The sequence below is a fragment of the Excalfactoria chinensis genome, chromosome 15, assembly GCF_039878825.1.
Source record: "Excalfactoria chinensis isolate bCotChi1 chromosome 15, bCotChi1.hap2, whole genome shotgun sequence".
NCBI lineage: Eukaryota > Metazoa > Chordata > Aves > Galliformes > Phasianidae > Excalfactoria > Excalfactoria chinensis.
In genome coordinates, this window is record NC_092839.1 from 527,549 (window position 1) to 551,660 (window position 24,112).

The 24,112-nt window shown below is 42.2% G+C and overlaps 1 protein-coding gene across 6 annotated transcripts in view; it reads left to right on the top strand.

Annotated features, from left to right (window-relative positions):
* NCOA6 (nuclear receptor coactivator 6) overlaps positions 1 to 24,112 on the top strand; it is a 40,969-nt gene that overhangs the window by 13,605 nt on the left and 3,252 nt on the right. Inside the window, exons 6-14 of one of the 6 annotated variants that reach the window (XR_011905328.1) lie at positions 807 to 935; positions 1,872 to 2,687; positions 5,498 to 5,644; positions 6,421 to 7,540; positions 11,035 to 11,156; positions 11,872 to 14,853; positions 19,726 to 19,794; positions 21,067 to 21,103; positions 23,399 to 23,876. Coding sequence is in view for 4 of the 6 variants with exons in the window: in XM_072349778.1 (XP_072205879.1) it covers positions 807 to 935; positions 1,872 to 2,687; positions 5,498 to 5,644; positions 6,421 to 7,540; positions 11,035 to 11,156; positions 11,872 to 14,853; positions 19,726 to 19,794; positions 21,067 to 21,103; positions 23,728 to 23,876 (5,571 nt within the window). In the remaining 2 variants the exon portion in view is untranslated. Of the gene's footprint in view, positions 1 to 806; positions 936 to 1,871; positions 2,688 to 5,497; positions 5,645 to 6,420; positions 7,541 to 11,034; positions 11,157 to 11,871; positions 14,854 to 19,725; positions 19,795 to 21,066; positions 21,104 to 23,398; positions 23,877 to 24,112 lie in introns of those variants that run through there. The other 5 variants (XM_072349778.1, XM_072349779.1, XM_072349781.1 and 2 more) reach the window with 5 other exon arrangements.

Consider the following 24,112-nt stretch of genomic DNA (forward strand, 5'->3'; position numbering starts at 1 on the left):
ATTGAATGTTTGGTTTGTATGTGCACAGTAAGTAGATTTTCATTATAAAAGTGAGATTTTATTAAAAGTTGAAGGAAAAGCACTGTATTTTAATAACTGAATCAGAAGGCGAAATAAAGTAGTATCATAGTAAATAGGACTTCATGAGATTAAAAGACTGAGATCAACATCTAAATCAAGGAACATTTGTGGCTGTTGGTGGGAATGAATGGAAAGATTTTACCTGTGTAGAAACATTAAACAACAGCTAAATCGTAAATTGTGGTGCGTAGCAAAGAGCAGGAAGGTTTGACTTGGAAAGCTTATCTTCCTTGGGATGGTCGTGAGGTTCCTTTCCTGCCTGCAGGTCAACAATACAAATATAACAATTTAACCATTGGGTCAGCAATAGAAACCATTTTACAAGATAGCAGCCTTGTAAAAGGGACATCAGAACTGTTCTCTTACAGTGCATAACTTTGGTACAATCTTGACACTTAGTGCCAAGTCAGGAAGGAGAGGAAAGCTTCAAGTAGCTGGTAATAGGCAGATTCTTAGATTCTTTTTGCAGCCTATTAAGGGTTTGGTGTTAAAAGCTCTGCTTCAGTATGACCTTAACCTGCATGTTTTATTCCAGATTCTAAGCTTTGAGGCAGAGATCTGTGTCCTCTAGTTATTTCAGGGGAACAGTTTGTAAAGTCTAAATGCTTTTTTTTTTTTTTTTTTTTTCTTTTAAAACACTTTCCTATGTAAAAATTGCAACACTTCATAATATGCTGTTTTGTTTTTTTTTTGTTTTTTTTTAAATTATTATTATTATTTTTAAGGTTTAATAAGAATGAGCAATGCTGCAGCCGTTATGATGTCCCAGAGTGGAAGTGTGCCGTCCTCTATGGTAGCAGGTGGTGCTAATACAGAGCTGCAGCCAAGAACACCTCGACCTTCCTCACAGCCAGGTGGTAAAAATTACCCAAAGCACTGGTCTTTACTAGAAATGTTTACCTGAAATGTTTTTCTTCAGCATGCAAGTTTAAGACTGTACTTGTAAATGAACTCCAGAGTTTCCTGGAGCTTTTCCCTTGTCTTTTCTGAGAGTTGCTTCTCCGCCTTCCTTGTCCCTGTTAATGTGGTGACATTTGTCAGATAATATGGGAATCTGAAAGGTCACCAGGTTGCTTAGTGTTTTCTTCAGCTGTGTTGAGCGGCAGTAGTACCCTTTGCCAGTAACACTGCTAGGACAAAGCTTTGTCTTAAGGAAAGGAATAGTTGAATGTGTCAGGTGTCTCCAGTAGGAAGCGTGTGCACTAGATTAAGAACAGGTGCTTTTAAAACAGGAGTAGATAGACTAGAAGCTTAACATTTGGGGATCTTGCTGGGAGGGGCTTAACCATAAATTGAGGTATTTTCTTCATAATTGTGAGACTGTAGAGCAAGAGAGGGGGTTATTAGCTCTCCCTCCATAAAACTGTGGTGGTAGCATTTACCAGCTTCCTTTAGATCTTTGCAGTGTTTATTCTTACAGACGGCATTTTTTGTAAACGTTTCAAATAGGACTATAGGACTGCGTTAAGTCTTCATTTTGCCACTTTTTTAGCTGGTGTGTAGGTTTATGTTTGTAGGAACAAGTGCAATGGAGTTACCTGCTTTTTAGAGGTTATCAGTTCATGAGAGTTGCCTTCGCAGGATTCCCAGACACTCTGAAAATCTTCCAAATATTGTCTGTCCCATCTATTGGAGGAATTGGAGCACTGGAGTTTGAATATTTGTTAGACCTTAACTTCAGCACAGTGAGCAAATGCAAGCAAACAATTTTCCCTTTGTTGTTTTGTGGTGGTTTTTGTCTACAGTAGGTTATTTATTTTTATTTTAACTTTTCTTTGCTATTTTAATAGATGCAATGGACCCACTTTTATCTGGGCTAAATATCCAGCAGCAAAATCATCCATCTGGATCTTTAGCTCCGCAGCTCCATTCAATGCAGTCAGTTCCCGTAAACAGGCAAATGAACTCAGCCAACTTTCAGCAACTACAGCAACAAACACAGTTGCAGACACGTCCTCCCCAGCCACATCAGCAGCCACAACAGGGTATTCGACCTTCGTTTACTTCACCAGCACAGGTTCCGGTTCCTCCTGGCTGGAACCAGCTTCCTTCAGGAGCACTTCAGCCTCCTCCAACCCAGGGAGCACTGGGTACATTGACAGTAAACCAGGGTTGGAAAAAGGCCCCATTACCTGGACAAATGCAGCAGCAACTTCAAGCAAGACCATCTCTAGCCACAGTACAAACTCCTACTCATCCTCCACCTCCATATCCTTTCGGAAGCCAGCAAGCTTCCCAAGCTCACTCAAACTTTCCCCAAATGAGCAATCCTGGCCAGTTTACTGCTCCTCAAATGAAAAGCCTTCAGGGAGGGCCCTCACGCGTTCCTACACCACTACAACAACCCCACTTGACCAACAAGTCTCCTGCTTCCTCTCCCTCCTCCTTCCAGCAGGGATCCCCTGCATCATCTCCAACAGTTAACCAGACGCAGCAGCAGATGGGACCAAGGCCTCCCCAAAGTAGCACGCTTCCCCAGGGATTTCAGCAGACTGTCAGTTCTCCTAGTCGTAATCCTATGGTGCAGCAGGGGAATGTACCCCCCAACTTCATGGTGATGCAGCAGCAAAACCAAGGTCCACAAGGTTTACACCCTGGCTTAGGAGGTAAGAAGTACTAAGACTGCCTTTTACAATAAAAGAAAGAACATAAAATGGCTAGAACTAATGTTACTGTTCCTTCTGAAAAAATCCTATCGGAGACAAAATGAAGACATAGGTTGTGTACACGTAAGGTGAGTATGGGTGAATTAGCATCAGTATTACTTCAGTTCTACTACCTAGCTGTGACCTGACGTGCTGTGTTAGTAACCGAGAAGTGAACTCTTGTCCACAGCAGAAGGAAATTGTTTTATGTAGCTGCTTCTTATGACTCCTAGTCATCCTCTTGGCAGTTCTTCTGTTGCTTTACAGAAAGTTCAGAATAGGCAAAGATATTACTTGTTTCTTTTGAAAGGGAGAGTTCAATAAAAGCAAATGAATGTTTTTTTCCCTTCAGCTTTGTCTGTCACCACTTATGTTTTCTGCTACAGAAACAAAGCATTATTTTACATTTTCCCTTCTCAGTTGTGGATGTTTCCTCTTGACCCTGTCTTTATTTGTCATCGGTTTCTTTGCTTTAAAAGCACTGTTACTGCTACGCTATTGAATTCCCTGCTCTAAAATGAGAAAGTCAAGGGATGTTTTAACTTCTTCTTTGGTCGTGTGGTCTTTAGTTTTCTGCTTGCATCTCCGCATTCACATTTTTGCCTTACTACTATCAGAAGGCTTCTCTAGTGATGGCAGAATTTCATTTCTGAATCTTCAGATCTCTTTTGTGTCCTTGTTTTTCTTTTTTCCTTGTGCCTTTTATGGTGCTGTGCCCGACTTGTAGCAAGTCTCTCCATTTGTTTGTCTTTCTCCTGAATGGCTGCTCTCAGTTACCTGTGCACAGGCTCTTGCCTGGGTCTTCAAAATCTTTTCCTTCTGTACTTGTAAAGTCTAGGCCATATTCTTTGTCTACCTACATACACAGTTCAGTATGTATTCTATTTTCCTGTGTTGTCACATTGCACGTCCAATTCAGCTCAGATGAACTGTAACAACTACCCATTCCTTGGCCAACTGATACAGGCAGGTTTCTTGTATCTTCACGGTTTGTGGATGTAATTTGAATTTGGCTCAGTTTGATTCACCTGAATTGTCTCAGTTTTAGGGTTTTCCTCTTTTTTTAGGGTTTTTAGGGCCTGGCAGTGCCTTTTGCTTGCTACCTCCTTTCTTGTCTCCAGCTGCCAAATATTTTGAGAAGTGTCACATTTCCTTCCAGTTCTGTCTCTCCAGCTGCAAGTGCTCTGTCAAGAATCACTATCTTCTAGGTAGCATAACCCTGACCTCTAGATAGCATAATCTCTGCATACTTACTATACCTACTATAGACAAAATCCTGCTTTTGCTTTGTTAAAAATAACAACCCAAATAAACCATAAAAATACATTATTTGGACTCACTCCAGGCCCTATTGTTAAAATCAGCAATCCTGCTGAGAGCGATATCCTCAGATGTTTTAAGAAGACAGGATTCTGTTGATTTAAACAAAGCTATGGTGCCTTACACTTGCTGTGGTTTTTGCCTGGCTTCTGTCCGTACTTAGTCCTTAGTCCTGTAATTTAGACATTAATTAAGCCATAGTTAGAGATCTTCCCATTTTTGAGCCACTTTGCATTTAAAGGTTTAGTGTAAATTGAATACATTCCAACTCTTTCACCTGTTTTTTTGTTTTTTTTTTTGCAAATCAGAATAGGCCAAATTGAACATTTTTTCTCAATTCAAGCATTCCTACATGCAGAGTTTTTATAAGTTTTGCAGAACTAGAACTGTAGTCCTGTGATGTGGTTTGAAATATTTGTTCCATATTTACAGATGAACCTAATTTTTGACTTATGAACTCAATTACACTGAAGTATTAGTTGTAGACATGAAACCAGATTAATTTACGCAAGCAATACAGATAAAGTGTGCAAGAAAGCTATATGAGGGAGCCAAGGTTAAATTCTGACTGTGGAAGTGAATCAGGCAAATACAGGAGTATAAGGTTTCTAATAGGTACTCTGGTACTATATATTTGATAGTGAGCTAAAGGGAGTGGGTTTTGTTAAAGACATTTCTGCTGCTGCTCATCTCAGTAGGAGTGGTGCAGATTTTGCTCTTTGTCTCAGGGCAGCAGTGGTGTTGTGATATGGCAAAGTGTGGGCGTTGTGCCAGGCAGACACCTGGCAGAATATTTGCAATAGGAATAGCAGGGTTGTGTATATAAACTTGGGACTTGCTGCAGTCAAGTCTCTTTGTGGGTAGTGAAGCCTTGTTCTGTCTCATCACCTTGAAGATTCTTCAACTCAGCCCTATGTGGGCCTAAAAGTCATTTTGAGTCTGTATGTACATAGACCAGCAGGGTGAAGGAGTGCTAAGAAGTGCGTACCCAAGTGTGTTATGGCGGCACATCTTGTTGGAAGGAGAAAAAGTGCCATCAAAATGCAAGATTTTTGCGTTTGCTTACGTGGAGTAAGTTAAGGACCTGATGAGAGATGAGCTGCAGTAGAGAAGAAAACAGCAAATGATGGTACTTCAAATTCCAGTTTCTGAAAATTCCAACTTTTTATTTTTGGGTTGGTGTTCTACTTAGACTAGAAACAGAATTACATTTTGAGTGGAGTCTTAGTGCTTTATTAGGCTGAACTACTGCACAGGTAAGAATTGTTAGTATGCTTTCAGTGGGTCTTACGTATTGGCAAAAATTGTTTTCTTCCTAAACCAGAAGTGTGACAGTACAAACTCAAAGGTATTCATCCTACTGCCATCCAATTACAGATTTGTTTCTTTCCTTTTTATTTTTCTCTCTTCTTTCTTTCCCTACTTTCTAATGAGAAAATTCTTGTATTAAGGAATGCCCAAGCGCCTCCCTCCCGGGTTCCCTGCGGGCCAAGCTAACCAGAGCTTCATGCAAGGTCAGGTGCCTTCCACAGCACCAGGAACACCGGTGAACAGTGGAGCTCCACAGCTACAAACCAGCCAAAATGTGCAGCACGCAGGTCTGTTTGGAATGTGTTGTTCCTCAGTTGTTGGTGGGGGGTTAATGGTTTTCAAACAGTTTGAGTAGTTTTACTTAGAACTGTCATTCTAGGATCCAGAAGAGTCTGTTTGGAAGTTAAAAAGAATTAGCAATGGGATTTGGAGGCTAGGAGTAGTAAAAATACAGCACAAAAGAAACTTCTTGTCCTGAAAAAATGAAGGGTGTTATCTTAGGGAAAAGAAGAAAAAAAGCACCTTGTTGTTTGAAAAGGTTATTAGTTTGTCTGAGAGCTTTGGAAATCAGATTAAAGAGAGTTTTGTGAAAAAAGAAATCTGCAGTTCACAGATATCTCATCTTAACAATTTTGGTTATCAGTCTTTCATCTGGATTATGTCCATCATCACTACTGTATGTGTATTTATTTTTTACCCATTGTAAAATAACCTCAGGGTTTGAAGCTTCTTTTAGTTGGGAATTGTTTTGTGAAGTTAGGTGCTATTGTGGAATATTTTTAGGCTTATATACAGATAGTGACTGAAATGGAAGTTGAATGAAAGCCTTCTGCAGTGGGGTCCATGTGTGAAGCACCAATGAAAGGCGATTTTTTTTGTTTTGACAGATAATGTTTATCTGTGTCATCAAACGTCATAGAACAGGACTGCAAATATATCCAATATTCCAGTTCATTAGAGAAAGGAGGAAAGTGAATATGGAGTAGTTATTCAGCATCAAATTTGAGAACTTATATCACTCCCATCGATTTCTAACCAACTTTCTTTTTTATTGTTTTTAAAGGTGGCCAAGGATCTGGGCCTCCTCAAAATCAGATGCAAGCACCACATGGCCCACCAAATATGATGCAGACCAATTTAATGGGACTTCATGGAAGTATGAACAACCAGCAGGCTGGCACTAGTGGAGTGCCACAAGTTAACATGGGCAACATACAGGGACAGCCTCAACAAGGACCACAGTCTCAGCTTATGGGAATGCATCAGCAAATTGTATCCTCTCAAGGACAGATGGTAAACATTCAGGCTCAGGGATCGATGAACCCTCAGAACCAGATGATACTTTCTCGAACTCAGCTCATGCCACAAGGCCAAATGATGGTAACACCACAAAATCAAAATCTTGGTCCTTCACCCCAAAGGATGACCCCACCCAAACAGATGATTTCCCAGCAGGGACAGCAGATGATGTCTACACACAATCAGATGATGGGACCTCAAGGTCAGGTCTTGTTACAGCCAAACTCAATGATGGAACAGATGATGACCACTCAAATGCAAGGAAATAAACAGCCTTTTAATACTCAAAATCAGTCCGGTGTTATGTCGGGGCCAGCTCAACTGATGAGAGGACCAACTCCAAACATGCAAGGAAACATGGTGCAGTTCACTGGGCAGATGATGGCTCAGCAAGGCCCTGTAAATGGTAACCCTTCTCAGGTTATGGGAATACAAGGGCAAGTTTTAAGACCTACTGGGCCTGGACCCCATATGTCTCAGCAACTTGGGGATACTACTACTGCAACAAATAATGATGTGAACATGACGCAGATGTTACCTGATGTTCCTGTGCAGCAGTCAAACATGGTGCCTTCCCATATGCAAACAATGCAAGGAAACAACAGCGCTTCGGGGAGTCACTTCTCTGGCCACGGGCTGCCGTTCAATTCCGGGTTTAGCGGAACGCCAAATGGGAATCAGATTCCCTGTGGACAAAATCCTGGTTTTCCTGTCAATAAAGATGTCACGCTCACAAGTCCGCTCTTGGTTAACCTTCTGCAAAGCGATATATCGGCAGGGCACTTTGGTGTGAACAACAAACCAAATAGTCAGAATGCCAGTAAGCCAAAAAAGAAGAAGCCTCCAAGGAAAAAGAAAACTAATCAGCAACTGGAACAAACAAAGTAGGTTTAATATTACTCCGCTTTTTTATTTTAAAGGATATGGGAAAGCCTTGCAGGCATCTTGTCATTATGTTTTCAGCAAGAGTATAATGAGATCTGCATTATTTCATATGCTAGCAGTTTCACTCAAGTGATATCTCCGTGGCAGGCATGCCACTGCAGAGTTCATTCAGGATCAAGAAGAACATGCAGACATCCTAGTTAAGTAATACTTCTGTTTAAAATAGCAATGTTTGCTGCGTTTACTGGGCAGAAGGGGTGAGAATTTTTTTTCATGATGTCAGTGGATTCCTGGGGCCTTGGTGTTGGAAGTGGAGGCTGCCATTCCCAAGCGATCTGATGGTCAGAGTCAGAGGTTGGGAAGCACTTTCAGAAGTGCTTCAAAAGAATTATAAGCCTTTGTATGACAACGTGTTGTGTAGATTTTTGAAGGGGGGTTGTTTTCTGCGATACGTGTATATCCTATGGAGTTTCTGCCTGGAACTGAGCTGGTCTTCTTAGTTGAAGTTTTAGCTAGGAGTCAGAGCTTGGTGCTCTCTGGGTGCAGGAATAACAAGCCCAAGCAATGCTGGCCTTCCTAGCCTGGAAGAGCTTAGGAGGAAAGGCCTTGAAGGGAATAGGCCAATGAGGTAATAGATGAGAGAAGATAAATTATCATATCTGTATGTTGGAAATATGATATTATTGAATCTTTTACTTCCCCATTGACTCACATATTCTTTGTTGGCTGGGTGTCCTGTAAACCTTTGCTGTTGGCAGTGTACTAATACTGGCACAGATGGTAGACTACTGCTGCTGTGCCTTTTTTCATCTAAAACCGTATAGACAGATAGAATATATCTGTTTATCTACTATGTAGCTAACCTGCGGCTGCGGGAATCTATGTGGTGAAACTTCTGTGGGCTTTTTCCCCAGTTAGAAAAGAATGGAAGAAGTTTGCCTCAGTTTACAGCACAGGAATATCCAGATCTGTGTTATCTATTACAAGCGATCTTTTGTGACAGTCCTTAACTGCCTTAATCTCGTAGTGCTGCTGTAAAACGCATTTTGTGGTTGTAGAGGTGCTGAATGGTGAAGGCAAAGCAAAGCATGCCAGTTTGAGAGGCTCAGAAGCCATGGCAGATACCTTTAGTGCATACTTAGTTGTGCATACAGGTCATGGTATGACCCATCAGCTTGTATTGCTGCAAAACGGGCCTGGTGATTTCAAATTAAATCATCAGAAATCATGGCATAAGAACCAAGTGGCCAAAATACACATAGTGTACAAAGTTGGTGTGCCATGGAATGAGTCCTTCTGCTTTCAAACATAAGACCCTTCAAAGGGACTTGAAACAGATATTTTTCTGTCTGTTTTCCTAAACTTTAAAGCTATTCAGGTACCTTTCACACAGAAGCTGTGGCATGTTTTTCGTTGCATCAAAACGTTTGTGTTCCATGGCATTACCAACAGTGCTTTGTGAGCAGTGCTGATCATTTACAGCAAAACACGCAGTCCTTCTGTCATTATTAGCATTCATTATGCAAAAGCCTCGTTAAAGTTCTGTTTTCATTGCTCTTGCTGATAGTCATGCAGCCCCAGTGTGGCCTGGGATTATCAGTAAATGGATAGGTGGAGCTCCTCCAGAATCTCCCAGAAGACTGTTATTGTAAAGTTTGCACTGCCTTCCCTGTATATTTCTGTTGCTCTTATGTCAGCATCTGCAGCTCTACTTTTCATTTGTTTGCTGGTGAAGTGTTTTGTTTCTTCTTGGTTTTGTTTTTTTTCCTCTTCGGACATTCTCTTTGTGCTCCGACTGCAGGTTCACACCTGAGAGCCGTGCTCAGCAATGCAGTGCTAGAGCTCAAGTTCCCTTAGAAAATTGCTAATCCACACAGTGCAGCTGTTTTGTCTTTGCACTGAGAGCATTGGGGGGAGGAACAAATAAGGAATGTTTGTCCCTCTGGCACAGACTCCCTGTCTTGCTTGCTACGCATATTCAGAATGTGGTGGGCTTCTTAGATAACTGGTGGTTGTTAAATGGGCTTAGTAAAGTTCAGCTGCATTTGAAATTCAGTTTGTGTTTAACTTTCCTAGAAACTGTAGCAGCAGTTGTTCCTACAGTAATTGCTGTTCCTGGTTGCTAGAGAACAAAACTCCAGTTCATTTTAGCGAGGTTTTGTTTTGCAGCTTACCTGATGGCTCCCATCTGGCAGGAGGTGTTTTGGAAGAATTGATTTTGCACAAAGGCAGCTTTCTAGGGTCAATCTATTTGTGTGGTAATGCTCTGCAGCTGCTTTTTATCTAACTTCTAACTGCAACATTTGTAATCCCCATCCCCATTTTGAAGAAATCACAGAAATGTGGAACATCCCCATCTGGAAGGAGCACACCTGGCTCCACACAGCACCACCCAAATACTATGGCTGAGGTGTCCCAGCGCTCCCTGAGCTCCAGCACTGGGGCTGTGCCCGCTGCCCACTGGGGCAGAGCCTTTCTCTGACCCACACCTGACTCTCCCCCATTGACCAGTGAAAATTCAGAGGCTTTTAAGCCCCTGCCTGCTTTCTGAGCACTGGATAGTTAATAGGACGCTGGGGCAGGCCTGGGTTTCTTGCTGCCAGCTGTCCATATACCAAAGCTGTCTGTTACTGTCAGGTAAACCTTTATATAATTCAGATTCTTGTTTGGCTAAGAATTTCTTTTTCTTTGTCATTTCTATAGAACTCTGCCTCTCCTTGCAGGCAGTGAACCTGTTTTCATGTCTTTAGTTTAAATGGAGAGCTGTTATTACATATATCTCCATACAGCCTCAGTATATTCATGAAACCATTAAGTCATTAAGGTCTTTTGCTCTTCATTCATCTTACATCCTCTGACCACACGTTAGCTGTGAAAGCATGCTTGTAAAAAGCTTACTGTTGTGATGCAGTGGAAGCATTGACTGTTGAATTTTGGCAATTTTAACATGTCCCCCAGGGTCTCCTGGAGCAAGGTCTGCATCCCACAGAGCTGTGTGCTCTGGTGGATGGCCTTGAATGCCTGATGTGCTGTGACAGAGATAGAGTTCTGATACCCTAAGCTGGGCTCCCCTGGGAGCATGGTGCTGCCTCTGAAGTTCACTGGATATACACATGATACTTATGTGTACAGACAGCACAGCAGTATTTGAGAGAAGCCTATTTAGATCCGCCAGGAGAGCTATTTGTATATAAATTTGAAGTATCTGTTGGCATTTTCTCATAAAACTCAGATTCAAGGAAGAAACAAAGGAAAGAAACAAACGCTTCAGGTGAGTAAAGCACCAGGCAACTTGTCTCTTCAGGAGTAGTATTTAAGGCCTGGAAGTGACTGTTGGTAGTCCTGGGCTGCATTTGCATCTGCTGTACCTGAGGCAGTGATCTGTTTCCATGAGTTACTTGCGGGTCAGCCAGAAGTGCTACAATGGTTGTGGAAGAGGAATCCATACGCTGATGTTGCGGCTGTATGTAAACAGCAATTATTTTTCTTTCAGCTCTTCAGAACCGCGTTCAGGCAGCCTGGAGGAGAGCGATCAGTCATCAATGTCTGGAGATCAAGGAATCAACTTAGACAACTCAGGCCCTAAACTTTCAGACTTTGGAAGCAGGCCGCCAGGTGAGTGTTAAATGTTGTCACTACAATGGAGCTTTAACTGATCTTTGTGGCAGTACGTTTTTACACGTTTAAGACCAAGTTGTTTTTTTTTTTCTCGTGAATAATTGATTTCTTTATTTGTGCTCTTTGAACTAGCTCTAAATGAATAGATGGTTGCATCCTCATGTATCACCCAACTGCAGGTATCATGTTGAATACTGTAGAATTACTTAGCAATGTCACATTTTATAGATGTCTGTACTTCTAGCATTAGCACAGACTGGTGTCTTAAAAACTGAGGAGTGTCCAGTAGTTGATTTTTCAGAACCTTTCCAGTTCTCGTCTTACAATCTTTTAGGTTTGTTTTGAGGTTGATTAATCTGTGAAAGGTTAACTCTGCATTTGAAAGTGGCAGCAAGCCTGTGGACTGCTGTAGAGACATTCTGAGGTGTTGTGAAGCCAGAATAGTAGCTGGTTGCTGGTATGGCCTTCCATTCAGTGTCACACAGGTCATTCATAATTCTTAAAAATACTTAAAGTAAAATCCCTTTTTTATAATATATATGATATATGTAATATATAAAAACCTTTCTTTATAAAGCTTGTTTAGTATTGTGGCTGTTACAGAGGATAAACAAGCTCTCCTACCTATCGCTTCTATCTGATGCCATTCATTACATAAATTCTACTTTCTCTGATTTTTGTTCTTGATCAGCATGTCACTGTGTCCTCTTAGGTTATCCTTCTCAGCCGGTGGAACAAAGACCACTTCAGCAGATGCCACCTCAACTCATGCCACACACACAGCAGCCACAGCAGCTGCAACAGCAGCCACAGCTGCCGCCACAGCAAGCTCAGGCACCACCACAAACACCGCAGCAACAGCAACAAATGATGATGATGCTTATGATGCAGCAGGATTCCAAATCAGTCAGGCTTCCTGTACCACAAGGAGTTCATCCACCTCGAGGGCCTCTGAATCCAGATGCACAACGAATGCCCATGCAGCAGAGTGGTAACATGCCAGTAATGGTCAATCTACAAGGCCCTGGATCTGTGCCTCTGTCTCCTGATAAACAGAGGATTTCCTTGCCAGGCAATCCTTCTCTGGGAGGTAATGCAAGAAAAATGGTTTATCAAGATAACGTACAGAATCCTTCCAGCTCACCTCTGGGAGAGGTTTCATCCATATCTTCCCTTCCAGAAGGAGGTGGAACTGAAGGCCCCGCAGCATCAGGAGCTCAGAATAATTTGACATCTCATTTAGTAGTTTCACAGAACCAATTAATGATGACGGGAGCTAAACCTGGACCATCCCCGCTTTCAGCCACCCAAGGCGCAAGTCCTCAACAGCAGTCTAATTCTCTGCCTGGGTCTCTTGCACACCATTTTCCTAATGTTGCTACCCCATCACAAACTTCAAGGCCTAAAACCCCAAACAGAGCAAGCCCAAGGCCATACTATCCTCAGACTCCTAATAACCGCCCACCTAGCACAGAACCCTCAGAAATAAGCCTGTCTCCAGAGAGACTCAATGCTTCTATAGCTGGTCTTTTCCCTCCCCAAATTAATATTCCTTTACCTCCCAGGCCTAATCTCAGTAGAGGATTTGATCAGCAGGGTCTTAATCCTACTACTTTGAAGGCCATTGGACAAGCCCCATCAAATCTCACAATCAACAATCAGTCTAGTTTTGCTGCTCCACAGTCACACAAATTGGAAACTGTTGTTGTTAATTCAGGAAAGCAAACCAATGCTGGAGGAACAAAGAGAGCAAGTCCAAGCAATAGTCGAAGGTCCAGTCCTGGATCCAGCAGGAAAACAACACCAAGTCCTGGTAGACAGAATTCAAAAGCAGCAAAATTATCATTGAGTACTCCACAGAATCCATCTCTCTTGCAGAATGTAGATATGCAGAGGAATATAATGGTTGGTCCTGCTTCCTTGCCAACACCTGTTACTACAAGTTTTCAAAATAATAACATGCTAAGTAATCAGAGTCCAGCAGTTTCTGCACCTGCTATGACTGGCATTCCTGAAGACAATAAGGAGAGCCTCAGTGTTCCTCAAGATAATGAATGTCAAAGTGCACAAACTGTCCAGGGTAACAAAGACCAGCCCAGCACTGAACTGAAAGGTGTCCCTACTCCAGAAATAAAAACGCTGGTTCCAGAGGAGCAGTCAAAAAAAGATGGGCAGGCCTTAGATACGGGTAAGCTTCCTGCTTTGGAGGAAAGTAAAACCATGGTATCTCCGGCTATGAGGGAAGCACCCACTTCTTTAAGTCAACTTCTTGATAATTCTGGAGCTCCTAATGTAACCATTAAGCCCCCAGGACTGTCTGGTCTTGAAATGGCACCAGTAGTCACCACTGTTGAGGAGATTAAAAAGGTAGCTGTCATTCCTCCACTTCAAGATGCATCCTCTAGCAAAGAGCCATCTAATTCACTTAGTTTGCCTCAAAGTAATGAACCCTGTTCAAATCCAGGACTTCAGGAACCGGGAGAAATAAACTCAAATGTTACACAGAGTGTTCCTCCAGTAATACAAAGGCCTGTCAGTTCTTCTATTTCAGCTCCCTTACCGCCCAACCAGATAACAGTTTTTGTAACTTCAAACCCCATTACGTCTTCTGCTAATACATCAGCACCATTGCCATCTCACTTGCAACCTGCATTAGTGTCTACTGTTGTCACAATGCCTAACGTAGGAAACAAAGTAATGGTTTCTGAGGGACAGTCGGCAGCTCAGTCTAATGCACGGCCGCAGTTCATTACACCTGTTTTTATAAACTCTTCCTCAATAATTCAGGTTATGAAAGGCTCTCAACCAAGTACGATTCCCACAGCCCCGATGACATCGAACTCTAGCCTAATGCCTCAGTCAGTTGCGGTTGTGGGCCCTTTACATATACCACAGAACATCAAGTTCTCCTCTGCACCTGCTCCTCCTAGCACATCCTCTAGCAGCCCTGCACCTAGTATTCCAACAAGCCGGCCACTCGTTCTTAATCCCTTGACGCCCCCTGTTCAGCTGCCATCTCCTACTACAACTACTTCAAATGTTCCTTCACATCTTCCTGCTCAGCCAGCAAAAGACTTGAGCCCTGAAGAAGCTGCTCCTCAGAGCAGTGGATCAAGTGACCAGTGCCCCGTTACAGCCACACAGCCTGGACCTGTGGTTTCACCTCTTCTTACTAGTAGTCCAGGACCTGGGAACAGACGAAGTCCTGTTTCTTCTAGTAAAGGAAAGGGAAAAGTAGACAAAATTGGCCAACTCTTGCTGACAAAAGCGTGCAAGAAAGTCACTGGCTCCCTTGAGAAAGGGGAAGAGCAGTACACCTTGGATGGAGAAGCAGAAGGTCAGGGGCCGGAAACATCTGTCCCTAGTAGCTCAGGAACAGAGCAATCACCAGCAGAACTAGACAATAAAACTGTGACACCTCCAGCACCCAATCTTACAAAACAGAGCACTTCTGGGCCTGGCAATATGAGTGTCAGCACTGCTGCTGCTGTTTCTGCTTCTGTATCTCCAGGCTTAACAACAAGCACTCCTACAAGTTCACTGTCAGCTGTAACCACTCCAGCAATCCCAGATCTTACACCTGCAACACCAAGCACAAATGGCAGTAACCATAGCAGCTTACCAGCTGAGCAGACTGGGGGTGGCTTGGTGGAGGACAAAACAGGAACACGTCAGGAACTGCTACAAAATACAGGTAAGTCGACTGCCACCTTTCTTAAATAGAAGCTGTGAAATTGCTTTCGTAAACTTCCTTGTTGCGTTCTTCCCTGAATATTATACTATAGGGTGACAGTTACTTTTTAATTTAATATTAGAATAGTATGAAGACTTGTATTTCACTAAGATCCACATTTCAGGTGTTCAGTCTGTTTTCATTTACTTCTTGTATGTGGTATTTCATGTGAACATAATAAAGGAATGACTTAGAGTCATAGAATCACTCAGGTTGGAAAAGGCCTTAAAGATAATCAAGTCCAACCACAACCTAACGTTCCTACCCTAACAGCCCTCTGCTAAATCATGTCCCTGAGCGCCACAGCCAGACAGTTTTTAAACACATCCAGGGATGGTGACTAAACCAACTCTCTGGGCAGCCCAGCCAGTGTTTAACAACCCTTTCTGTAAAGAAGTTCTTCCTGATAGCCAACCTAAACTTACCCTGGTGCAATATGAGGTCGTTTCCCCTCGTCCTGTTACCAATGAGAAGAGACCAACCCCGCTCTTGCTGCAAGAGCATACCTTTCAGATATTGGAAGAGGGCAAATAGTCTCCCCTCAGCCTCCTTTTACTCAGACTAAACGGCCCCAGTTCCTTCAGTCTGTCCTCATAGGGCAGATTCTCCAAGCCCTTTTCCAGCCTCTTTGCCCTTCTTTAGACCTGCTCCAGCACCTCCATGTCCTTTCTGTACTGACTTCACGTAACTTAGAAGTGGGAGGAAGACTGATGCGTCAACAATGACAATTGTATGCATTGGACATCTTTTAAACTGGCACATAGTAGAATCATAGAGTGGTTTGGGTTGTAAGGGACCTTAAAGGTCATTGAGCTCGAAGCCCTCTGCTGCAGGCTGTTTGGCACCCACCAGATCAGCCTGCTCAGGGCTCCATCCAGCCTGGTCTTAAACATCTACAGGGATGATGCATCCACAGTTTCTCTGGGCAGCAGTGCCACGGCCTCACCACCCTCTGGGTAAGGAATTTTTTCCAAACATCTAACTTAAATTTCTTCTCTTTTAGTTTAAAGCCATTCCCCCTTGTTCTGTCGCTATCACACCATGTAAAAAATTTCTCCCCTTCCTGTTTATAAGCTCCCCTCAAGTACTGGAAGGCCACAATGAGGTCTTGGTGGAGTCTCCTCTTTTCCAAGTTAAACAGGTCCAACTCCCTCAACCTTTCTTCGTAAGAGAGGTGCTTCTGTGAAGAAGGAATGGTGTCCCTTCCTTCTATTATGTCATCTGCAAACTTTTGGGGGTACACTCGATCTTACCATCTATGTCATTGATGAAGATGTTCAAGAGCACTGGTCCCAGGACAAATCTGTGGAGGACACCCACTCATCAGAGGCCTCCACCTGGACATAGGGCCATTGACCAGAAACATCTGGCTATGACCATCCAACCAATTCTTTATCATAGACTTCAAATGTCCACCAAATAGTCCAGCCTTCAAATTCTTATCTCTCCAATTTAGAGATAAGGGTGTGGCATGGGTCCATGTTGAAGGCCTTGCAGGAATCCAGTAGACAATGTCTGCTGCCCTTCATTTGTCCACTGATGTTGTCACTCAAACACAGAAGGCAACCAGATTGGTCAGATGCAGTCTGTGCTTAATGAAGCTGTGCTGGCTGTCTTGGATCACCTTCTCGGCCTGTATATGCCTTAACATCTCTCTTATGAGGATCTGCTCCATGATCTTCCCAGCCACAGACTTAAAGCTCATCAGCCTGTATTTTTCTGGATCTTCTTTACTCCTTTTATTAAAAATGGGAGTGATGTTTTCTTTTTTTCTGGTTACCAGGATCCTTGCATAACAGCCATGACTTTTCAAATACGACAGAGAGATACTTGGCAACTTCATCAGCCAGCTCCCTAGGATGTGTGTTGCCTAGCCCCATAGAATTGTACATACTCAGCTTTATGAGGTGGTTTCAGACTTGCTCCAGTCCTATAGTGAGAGGGATTTTGCTCATCTGACTCCTACGTAGAAGTTCAGGGATGTGAGAGGCTCAGGAAACCTCACTGGCAGTGAAGACCAAGGCCAGGAACTCCTTAAGTACCTCAGCCTTCTCTGTGTCTGAAGAAGCCAGTTCTCCCCTCTCATTTGTCAGAAGGGGTAAGCTCTCCATTGTCTTGTAAGACCAGTGTATCTCCAGTCTTCTAAGACCTTTCTTGTTATTTTTCACATCCCTCGCCAAGTTGAATTCTATCCATGCCTTACTCTTCCTGATGCCATTTCTGCACATCCAGATAGTATCCCTATGCTCTTCCCAGGCCATCTCCTGCTTCCACTGCTTGTACTTTTTATTTTTTTTTCCTCTTCCATCAATTTTACCATCCCCCCTTTGCTCAGCCATACTGATCTTCTTTCTCCTTTGCCTGATTTCTTCTGCTGGAGGAAGGAGAGCTCTTGTGCTCCCAGAAAGGTATCCTTAAAATGCTGCCAACTCTGTTCTATTCCTTTGTCCCTAAGGACAATTTTCTATGGGATCTCTTCCAATAATTCCTTAAACAGCCTGAAATTCGCTCTCCTGTAGTTCAGGATCCTGACTAGAGTCTTTGGCTGGCCCGTGTTCTTTGAGATCCTGAACTCAACCTAAGTATGGTAGCTATATCGCAAGCTGCCTCCAGTCTGAACCCTTTTGATGATTTCTTCTGCTTTGGTGAGCCCCAGAACTAGTAGTACTTCAGTGCTGGTTGGCCTGTCCGGTACCTGGACCAGGAAGTTATATCATCAACACAGCCAAAGAGTCCCCTGGATTGTTTGCAGCCCACCATGCTGCTTTCCCAGCAGACATGTGGGTGGTTGAAATCTCCCATCAGGATAAGAGCCTGTGAGTGCGATGGCTCTTATAGCTGGAGTGAGAAGGCCTCATCCACAGGTTCTATTTGATCAGGTTCCCATAGTAGACTTGGCCTCTAGATGTCCTTTATTAGTCCCATATTTTCACCCACCAGCTCTCTGCATGATCACAACTGTTTCTCAGAGGCAGCTCTTTGCACCTCTTAACATAGAGGGCAACTCCCCTACTCCTGCTGCCTTGTTTATCTTCTCTAAAAAGCCTGTCGCCCTCAATCACAGTATTCAAGTTGTATGAATGAACCCAGCACACTTCAGTGATAGCAGTTAGGTGGTAGCTTCCTAATTGCATCACAGTTTCCATACCCTCCTGCTTATTTCCCATGTTGCGGCAATTCTACCGCTGCGCCACCGGGGCACACACACAGTGAGCCCTGCCAGCTTGCCCCTCCTGGTCAGTTGCAAAGACCTTTTACATTTATAACTTATTTAAATATATAGACCTAATTCTGATATTGTGTATTAATCCTAATAATACAAGTTCTCTCTATGGGGACCTTAGCCTTCTAGGGAAATAGCTGAACTTTAGCAAAAAAAAAAACAAAAACAAAAACAAAAAAGAAAACAAAAAACAAACCAAACAAACAAAAAGGAAGAAAGAAAGAAAAAATATGCACAGGGACAAACGAAAATGTTCATTTCAGAGATATACTTGAAGTGCAATTATGAGTAAATTGTGTATAGTGACAGAAAGTCTTCTCATTTTTAGTCTGTTTTCTTTATCATTCTACTTTTAGCATTGACAGACTTTCTTTATGACATCACTGCATGTTCTTGAGGCAGTTTTAACCTGTTGGAGGCCATGTGGAAATAAGCTGTTGCTCTTAAAGCAAGCTATTTGATCTCCATTGTGCTTTATATTGTCAACTTAAACATGGATTTCATCTTTTAGAAGACAAAACCATGGAAAATTGAACCCACATAAATCAGTGGAAACAAGAGCTTCAGTCGAAATGTAGATTTTCCCCATGGCTGTTTGCTTTAGCTGTATGCTGCTAGAAGGGGAAAATGCTTCCTCTGAGCTTTACAGAAGGAATCACACTTTCTTAGGAGAAAAAGTCTTTGGCAGGAGCAGTATGATGCAAGTCCGGGCAGTGATCTCAAAGCAAGAAGCGGTGACAGCACGTTCCAAATGCTCTCGCTGCTTTATGGTGTGTAAGAAGAGAATGCACCTAACTTCAGCATTAAGGGTGGGAATTCATTCATTCTCAAGTCTGAAGCAAACTGTGTCCCATCTGCAATGTGCATACGTTCTCTTCAGATCTGGGACAGTGACGTAGGCATCTGAATGTACACATGTTTTTACAAATGGAATGAATATTCTTTATCTAAATTGGAACTTTTACGTCTCTGTGTTCTTGGTAAGTTCATGATCACACTCAAGGGAAGACTGGAAGGCATTTGCGTAACAGGTATTGGTTTACTATCTTATTTTTACAAGAAAAACAACGTTAAGTCACATTATCATATTGAATAAGGATGTCCTGGGAGCCTCTAGGAGCACAGTTTGCACTTCTGTGCTTTAATTGAAGATGAGGGTATCCATTCATTAACAATCATGCTGTTTTTCCTCAAGACTCCTGCTGAAATGAGCGCGAAGCTGAGAGAGATGCAAAACAGAGACCTCTTTTAGGTCTTCGTTTAGTTTCATGGTCTAGTGACAAAACACTGCCTTTAAAAATACGCTTGATGGTATTTAACTGCATCCCTAATGTGGTTTGTGAAAACCTGCTTAGAGTAGGTTGGAAAATGGGTTTTGTGCATGAGAGGTTTCTGCTGATTGTTTTTAAACTGAGGAGCTGTTTGGTTGATTGGTTTTTTTGGGTGGGGAGGAGAGAGTAGGATATGGATTACAAAAATTCTATCTGTAAATGTAAAAACACAGTAAGTTGGAAGATGCCTTGTTCTGTAAAAGCAGCCCAATTGCACAACAAAAAAATCTTGTGACTCCCTTTGAAAATAATGTTTTTTCCCCTCCACTTCTGTTCTAGCATCCTCTCAACACTTAACGCAGAAAAAAAGTTCAGTTGCCACATCAGAAAGTACTGTTCAAAGAACAGGTAAATTTTACTTTGGGAAAGCAGAATTTAGGTGAACTAAGCTCATTCTGTTTCTAACTGAAAATGGTAAATCGTAAATAAGCTTGCTGGTTTGACATTGGGTTTTTTTCTTTATTTTTATTTGGGGGGGGTTGTTTTCCTTCATTTCATGTATTGTGCCTTAGAAGTTTCCAAAGCCTCATTGGAGTGCCAGTAGGAGAGTATATAAAGCAAGGAAGTAATCACTGAGGCAGCTTTTAGATCTCAGTCACAATCGTGAAAGGCTGGGTTCATAGTGATGCACTCAATATGTTTGAGCTTCCAAGTTTTGTTAGGAGCAAACATGGGGTTTTCTTTTGCATAGGACACTTCTGAAAACGTTTCCCAAAGCGGTGCTGGCAGTCTAAGTTGTAGAGCTCTAATCCTTTCATTCATTTATTTATCCTTCCATTCAAAGCTTTTAATGAACTCTCTGCATTGTTTCAAGGATGGAGCTGTGGCAGATCATAGAATCCTAGAATGCTTTGGGTTGGAAGACACCTTTAAGACCACCTAGTTCCAAACCAAAGGTTACTTTTTGCCATCTATTATCATATACTGCAGTGTTTTATGAAAGTAATTCCTGAGATGAGTGGGGAATACAGATAGATGTGGACTTGCAGATGAGAAGTGCCACTTCCATCACTTTGGTATACATTGCATGATGAGAAGTACAGCTTGAGGAAGGTAAAAATTGTACTAAATTGCATTCATAAAGCACCCTTTTCAAGGTGTGCACTCGCCCTGCCAGGGTTCCATCTGTCTCCTCACACCAACACACATGTAGCCACGTTGTGGAGTTCCTGCTCAGGAAAGAAAAGCACTGGTCTGACTGACTTTTGCTATGGCTATTTTGCCTACTCACATCTTGGGTAGGAAGAAAGAGCAACTTTTTCTTACTCATTCAATTTTTCTTACAGAGACAGGTTTTTTGGGCACAGTAACATACACTTTCACTGAAGAATCTCATGTTCCATAACAAAACTGGGGTTGTTCTCTTACTTTTTTCATGGCTTTGTTCCTTGTGCGCATTATAGCAAATGTGGAGCACTGAGTTGATCTTAAAGGCAGAGCCACTGTCACAAACACTGAAGGATAATAAAGGTTAGTTTGATTTGCTTTGAGAGTAACAGCAGAGCAGGGACACTTAATTGTCAGACATAACACATAATGAGAGAACTGTGAGATAGCCATGCCTTGTTAGCAAGTATGTACTTTTACAGCAGACCTAAAAACTATCTTTTTCTCTTGTAGAACTTGAAACAAATGCTCCAGTAGTTGCTGGTCAAAGGTAAGGAGATAGTTTATATAGATTCAGAGTAGATACAGCTTTCATGCAAGGAAGTCCTTTTCTCTTTGCTTCAATTGCACAAATTAAAAAAGGAAGGAAAAAAAAGTCTTCTGCTGTGGTTATTCACTTTCTTTGCCAAACCTTTTCTTCCCTACTCAGGAATTCTGCTAGGAAACTGTTCTAATATGTGACTGAAATGCAGAATGTTAGATAACTTCCTCCCAGGTCTGCCTTTGTGCTTTGGGCGGTGTTTCCTTCTGTTTGCTCAGACCTGAGTTCCACATCCCGGAGGGGTCTTGGTGGTTCCAACATTTGGTATTTCTTGAGTTCAGATTCAAAGTGCACTCCCAGAAGCCTGCAGAACAGCTGCTGGGAATTTTTGTAGGACTTTGTAAAGGCTTTCTTTTTCTTCTTGCAGTTTATATGTGCTTTAGTTGCTGTTTTCTGCAGATTTCCTCTGTGTTCTCCTGTTGATACTTTGCTGAATCCTATTAGGAAAGCCTGGTAAAAGCTTTGTCTTGTCCTAGTTAAGACTTTTGCTAATTAAATGAGTAAATTTTGAATGGTTGTGTTCTGTCAGAAGAAAACACCATCTTCAAGATCAGTTTCTGTTAATTCTAAAACCACCTAGCTCTTGCACTTGCTTTAGGCAGCTCTGATGGCAAACCTGTAATATTTCTTTGGTAATTGCTGGTACAACTGGCCATAGTCTTGGTGCTGCCCTGCTCAAAGCAAAGTGGTACCAGAACCTGGGGTTAATGGTGCAGCTTGCTGTCAGTCCATCAGGAAATAAAGCGGGTAAGGGAGGGAAAGCAGTGTACTGTGTCATATCAGGAAAGACTGTGAATCAGATGTCTGCTTCTGTTTACCTTCACGTGGGCTGGGACCTTTCTGGAGTTGTATCAAGGACAGACCGAAAGGCTGATGTTTTTTTTAAGATAAGAGTTTTTCTAAAAAGCTGAAGGTGAGACAATTGGCAGATGAGAGGATTCTCCATATTTGGGCTGTCGTTCAGTATGTCAGATTATCTCAAGTACATTTCTGTTTGGATTTTTATATACTGATGCTTTTTTCTGGAAGGAAGGAAAGTGTTCAGAGAAAGGTAAAGCCTGGTGATGTCTGATATTTGTGGTGGTCTGCTCTGAGCCCCAGGGTGCTGTGGTATGTGACACATGCCTTGAAGGAGCCCTGCAGCATGCAGAGCACTAGAAATACCTTTACTTGGGCCAACTACAGTTCCCTCTAGAAAACCACAGGAGAGTTGTTGGCCCCTACGAAGCAATCCAAGTTGATGGTTACTTATTTGAACTCTTCAGCTGTTATCTCCAGTAAGCAAACTTCAGCTGATGGCGCCTGTTTGGCCGACACGCACCTCCAGGTTGCCCTGGAAGTAATTGGCTGTTGTTGCTTACTGGTTCCCTACTGGAAGACCAGCTTTGTGACCTGGTTGCCCTTACTGCTGACCTGTGGGGAAATTACTTTCAGTGTTTATTTTGTATCTGACAATCCACGTGCTTCCGTATTCTCCTTTACTCCGTTTCCCTGCTTGAGAATGTGTTTGACTGTCTTTCCTTACATTGGCAAAGCATGTTTTGTTTCAGCTATCTGTTACTTAAAACTGCAAATCTCTGTAGTAGTTTCTTTCTCCTAAAGTAGCACTTCCTCTGAAATATTGACACTGTAGTAGCACCTCTGTAATGCACAGGCCTGCCTTGTGTTTCCCATCAGTTCTCTGATTAAGGCATCCTTTTGTGAAATCATGCAAATAGCAGAAGAAGGGCATGGAAGGAGTTTTCTTTCTTCTTTTCTATTATCAGTGGATTTATTTATGTGCTTATTTGCTTGCCTTTTAATTCACAGAAGTTATGCTTGATATTCAGGAGCTGCATAGTCATCAGAAATTGGCATTAATACTTTAAAAAGAAGCCCCAGTTGTCAGGGTGAGTTTGCAGAGCAAAGACTAATAAAGCATAAGCGGAGTTTAATTACAACACGTTACACTCCAATTATTGTCTCAGCAACAAGAAACAGGGATTCCCACAAGGCCTACTGTTTCCACGGCCTATTACTGCTTCTTGTAACAGAAGCATGCCGTAAAACTTCAAGAAAGTTTTAAATAATCCTCATGCTTTTTATTATGTAAAGAAATTCTGTAGATCAGACAGCTGAGTCTTTTTAATGGAAACAAGAGCTGGCAATTAAGGGTTCATGATTCCTCCTTTTGTTCATCTACAATTTCAACTCTGTATTCCCATATCATAGCAGTCTCTAATGTAACTTGTTTGCTTTTCCTAGACTTCAGTAATGGTGGCACCTGTGGAAAACAGAGCAGACAATTTATAATGCATCTAATTTCTTGGTCTTCTAATGTTGAAAATATTCTCTTTGAGGACTTCTCAATTCTGTATCCTCTGATAATTTTTAATAGAAATGGACTATACTCTGGCTTACTCAGGTCATTCTTCATCTGATAAAACTTCTGGTATCTCTAGCATTTCATATCTTCAGTGCTAATAGTCCGGAACTGGTACCTGTGTCGGTCCATCCTTCAGCTTGTCTGAGTTGCATAGAAAACCGTAATTCTTCTTACACTTCATCAGAAATATTTTGTCCCACTTTATTAGTAATGAGACAAAAGAGAATTGTGAAAAGTCTAAAACTCCAAGTAGAAGAAATTCAAGAACAGAGGATTCTGCCGCTTCACAGGAAACTGTAGAGAATGGACAGCGCAAGAGGTCCTCCAGACCAGCATCTGCATCCAGCACTGCAAAAGGTAAAACGCACAGCCGTCATTTCTGTGGACGGGGCAGGAAGTAAGGTGCTTCCCCAAATAACCCTTTTGATAACTGGCTCGTAACTGTGGTTGGTTTACAGTTTGTAACCGTTATGTGCTTCTAACTCTAGTTTCAATGGTTTTAGACGCAGGTCGCTGTTCACGTGTTTACCTAAACCTGTACAGGCGGTGAATCTTGTATGGATTTCTTATTGTTACATTTGTGGAACAGGTTT